The 4,349-nt window shown below is 36.2% G+C and overlaps 2 protein-coding genes across 2 annotated transcripts; both read right to left on the bottom strand.

Annotated features, from left to right (window-relative positions):
• Positions 1–724: 724 nt before the first annotated feature.
• On the bottom strand, positions 725–1,186 carry LOC145127734 (uncharacterized). Its single transcript, XM_079062873.1, has one exon. The coding sequence runs from the start codon at positions 1,184–1,186 to the stop codon at positions 725–727; it is 462 nt and encodes a 153-aa protein (XP_078918999.1).
• Positions 1,187–1,268: 82 nt separating this feature from the next.
• Positions 1,269–3,130, bottom strand: LOC145127733 (uncharacterized). Its single transcript, XM_079062871.1, has 4 exons — positions 2,738–3,130; positions 1,887–2,273; positions 1,567–1,816; positions 1,269–1,480 (listed from the first exon to the last, which is right to left on the bottom strand). The coding sequence occupies exons 1-4, from the start codon at positions 3,128–3,130 to the stop codon at positions 1,269–1,271; spliced, it is 1,242 nt and encodes a 413-aa protein (XP_078918997.1).
• Positions 3,131–4,349: the final 1,219 nt, after the last annotated feature.

Below are 4,349 nucleotides of genomic sequence, written 5' to 3'. Positions count from 1 at the left end.
AATCTCCCATTACATGTTACGATCTTCTTTTGTTTCTTCAATTTTGAAGGGATCCAAATGTCGATTTATTGGGTGGTTTGATGGTCGAATGTATGCACGTTCCAAAGCTATTATACCTGGGCTGCTGAGTATAATCAACAAGTTGAAGTCACAAAACACAAGACTCAAATGTTACCTGTTATGCAGTTGGATGTTGTTTGTGTTTGTTCCGGTTTATAAGAAGTAGATTGAAGTGTAATGGTTTGGGTAGTGTTTTAATGTTTTGGGTAGTATTTTGTTTAAGCAATGTAATCTTTTGGGCAGTACTTTGTTGTAGTCTTTTGTGGTTAAAATGTAAGCAATGTAAGACATGTTTTGCAACAAATTGTCAATGGTAATTATATTTGGTATGTACATTTTGACCATTCTATTTTTGTTTGTGGTTTACACATTATTAATGACAATTGTATGTTTTGTTTAAAAGGGCACATTGGTCAAGTTCTACAACATGAAATTATACATGAGAATAACACCAAGACATTAAACATAACATAAGCCATGACATCAAATCCAGTCTAAATTGTTCCCATACATCACAATACACACTATTAAGTACCAAAAAGAACATCCAAATTGCTTAAACCCCAAAACACATCAAGTACTAAACATACAATACACATAAACATAACATTATCCCAAAAATACACTTATACCCCTACATACATCAAAATCCCTTGAAATCCCATCAGTTACCCCCTTGGCCTTTGCAAGTTCTAGCATTATGCCCTTTATTTTTACACTTGTTGCAAGTTACTTTGATAAACTTTCTTGTAAGCTTTCCACTCCCACTAGCAACCTGACTTTGACTCCCACCCCGACTAGCACCATTGTCTCCCTTCTTCTGGCTTTTCTCCTCAACAGATTGCTTCCTTTTTTTCTTGGGCCTTCCAGGCTGATTATGGTGTAGAGGAGGGGTGATTTTAACTGGACATTCACTTATAGGCCATATTGCTCGACCTTTAATAGGCTCTACCTTGTACACATAAGCTATTTTCCATGTTTCTAGCCAGTGCACCCTGTGGGCATAAGTGTGCAACTCTCCAACTTTCTCACCATTATATGCTTTGTCATTTAGTATTGCAATGACATGTTTATAAGGGAGTCTTGTTAATTCCCACTTCCTGCAGCTGCATACTCTTTCAGCCATGTCAACAATATGTTGATCCTGCCATGGACCTTTCACTTGGTATTTTTTTTGACCCATTCCACCTAGCTGTGTACTGAGATGCTCAATTGACATTCTTGTCCATGATCTTTGTTGCAGATGGGGTTAGTGGACCAACACACTTGTTTTGCACCTTTATGACATTACATATTCTTTTCATCATATACTCCCTGATGTACTCCAAGCAGGTTATAAGTGGCTTGTCCCTTCCCTCAATCAATTTTCTATTAAAAACTTCACAAAGATTATTCACAAGCATATCTGATACTCCTCTACCTGAAAGCACCACAATAATGTCATGATCAAACATATACTAAGAAATATTACAACTAAGGGGTAAATTCGGAACCTCTAGTATACACCTGTGAAGTGGCTTTTTGCCCAGTGTTGTGGGGGAATCTGCTTCAACCAATTATAAGCTTCTATATCATACAAGCTGAATTCCCTCATCCTATGGTTGAACTCTGGTACTGTTGTTGCTGTAGCACAATTCCACAAGTGTTCTTTGTACTCATTAGTTCTCCATGTTTTTCTCATATTGTCAGGTATATGCCTGAGACAAAACCTGTGCTCAGCACATGGGAACAACTGAGAAATAGCAGCATGCAATCCCTGTGAAGGCAGTAAAACATAGTTAGTATAGTACATCCAAATATGTCAAGATAAACAACAAATTACAAACCTTTTGTCTTTCACTTATAAATGTGAAGTTTGAGTTTGCATATAGGTCCAGATCGTCTCCAATACACTCAAGAAACCACTTCCAACTGTCAGTGTTCTCAGTCTCAACAATGGCATAAGTTAGGGGGTATATTCCATTGTTGGAGTCTACCCCAACTGCAGTTAAAATTTGTCCTGGGAAAGGGCCCTTCATAAATGCCCCATCAAAACCTAGAAAATCCCTCAGGCAAGCTCTAAACCCCTTCTTCATTCCACCCAAACACACATACATCCTTTTAAACCTTCTTGAGGAAGCACTTGGGTTGGGATCAGAATCAAACTCTAACTTCACAGTTGTATCTGGATTGGTAGACTGTAACTCTGAGATGTAATCTCTGAGAACATCATACTGTTTTTCGTAATCCCCTGGACAAGTTATTTTGCATTAATTTTGGCCCTGAATACCTTGCGAATAGAGAATCAAACTTGATATTCCTTTTGAAGTTGTTCTTGAAGAGCTCTGACTGGGATTGTTGGGTTGGATTCAATGTGATCCATTATTTGTTTAGAGATAAACTTTGCGGTTGCAGATCTAACTTTTCTTGTCTAGAGGCATCTATGTTCATGGTTGTAAGTTTTAATGAACCAAGTACTATCTACATCTGACATGGAACCTTGTATCACCCAAGGACAAGGGGTAGGTTCACCCACATGACCATCATTAAAGGCTACAGTTCCTTTACAGAGTTCCCTTAACCTCATTTTGTCGTTTTTCTTGAAGAATATATTCCTTCTCATTTCCAGTGCATGTAATTGTATCTTTTCCTTTAACTCCTTCTTACTTTTATATTTTTGTCTTATCCTAAAACTTACCTTGTGTATCTTACCTCGAGAGCACCTTGTCTCCTTCCCAAATTCCTTTATTATAGCTCTAATTTTCCATTCTATATCAAAACCCTCATCCAGTGAATCCCATTGATCATTATCTATAACATCCAATTCTTCAATGTCCTCATCACTCTCATTATCTCTATGCTTTGATAATCTTTTTTCAAGAAATTCTGCTTCAAGATCGATATTCATGTAAAAATCCCTCATATCTAATTCTATATTAGGGATTATGTTGTCTTCATCCACCCAAAATTCACTGTCATCACTGTCCTCACTATCATCACTTCTTTCATGATTCTCTTCATCAGTCTCTGTATTATCTTCAATTCCATCATCAACTGTAAAATCTCTCATCTCCACATTCTCATCATTCATTTCATTTCATTCATGATTCTCTTCATCTATCTCTGTATTATCTTCAATTCCATCATCAGCTGCAAAATCTCTCATCTCTACATTCTCATCATTCATTTCATTTCTTTCATGATTCTCTTCTTCAGTGACTTCCTTATTAACTGCATTGTCCTCACCTTCATGAACCTCATCATCTAAATTTTGTTCATTAGACTGTAAAATCTCTTGGTACAACCCAAGATCAAAGTCATTAGCTGCCTCATCAAATTCATTAAATCTCTGGTCAATATTATTAGCTGCATCATCCTTATTCCCACCAATCCTATCAACACCAACATCATCCATGACCAATTTCTTAATACATGATGATAATGGGTTTTTATTGATAAATTCCTTTTTCTTATTATATTGAGGGGATATCGACAAGGCTAAAGCAACTTCATTGGCTATAACAGGTGGTATGCATGTTTGTGGTATGCCACTGGGTTGGTTATCAGTTGGGAGGGTTTCATGTTCCTTAATCTCCTCTAATTGCTCAATAATAACTTTTCTTACAGGTTTAGGAGCCATAAAAGTAAGTAAGCAAGTTAGTCATACCATGTTCAGTGTAAACCCTTATCACTTTATGCTCCTTTACATACTGGGCAAAATTAAGGACATCATCATCATTTCCTAGGGCCTGTAACCCAAAATGCATGTCTCCCTTTGGCACTCAAAAAATGATAGTAGATAACTGGAGGAACTGAGTATCCTAACCCTTTCATAATCGCATCCATCTCGTGAATAGAAAACTCTTTTATATCCGCAATATTAACGTACGTCACTGTTGGATTAGGTGTCTAAGCCCATAAATATAATTGGTATGTACTTGACCCGATAATAGCATTGTCCATTTCAGGTTGCCTTCACCAGAACAATTTGATAGGTTGGATATTTGAGAAAGAGGTTATTTGTGATTTATTAATATATTATAAGAATAATATATTAATTGAGAAATCATATTATTTAATTAGTATTGATCAAGAATTAATTTGGAATTAATTTAGTGATCAAAAGAGACTAATTAAATTAACGAGGACTGATTATGTAAATCAGTGATACATATGGTTTGGGCTAATGATCCATGATTGATTTGTGATGGACTAAGCTTATAAGTTATTCCATGAAGTGTTAGTCCAAATCAATTGTTGGATCATAAGCTTAAGTGTAAGAATTAGGGTTACAAATGACTCTTGGAATT

The sequence above is a fragment of the Lactuca virosa genome, chromosome 7 (genome assembly GCF_052849685.1).
Source record: "Lactuca virosa cultivar CGN04683 chromosome 7, Lactuca_virosa_CGN04683_v6, whole genome shotgun sequence".
Lineage (NCBI taxonomy): Eukaryota > Viridiplantae > Streptophyta > Magnoliopsida > Asterales > Asteraceae > Lactuca > Lactuca virosa.
This window is presented reverse-complemented; position numbering and strand designations above follow the sequence as displayed.

Excerpts from the sequence above, each read along its gene's own strand:
- LOC145127734 (XM_079062873.1), bottom strand. The coding sequence starts at position 1,186 with ATGGCTGAAAGAGTATGCAGCTGCAGGAAGTGGGAATTAACAAGACTC.
- LOC145127733 (XM_079062871.1), bottom strand. The coding sequence starts at position 3,130 with ATGAATGATGAGAATGTGGAGATGAGAGATTTTACAGTTGATGATGGA. Across the intron at positions 2,274-2,737 it reads CTCGAGGTAAGATACACAAG|TATGATGTTCTCAGAGATTA; the intron begins GTAAGTTTTAGG and ends TACGAAAAACAG. Across the intron at positions 1,481-1,566 it reads GGCAAAAAGCCACTTCACAG|GTAGAGGAGTATCAGATATG; the intron begins GTGTATACTAGA and ends TGGTGCTTTCAG.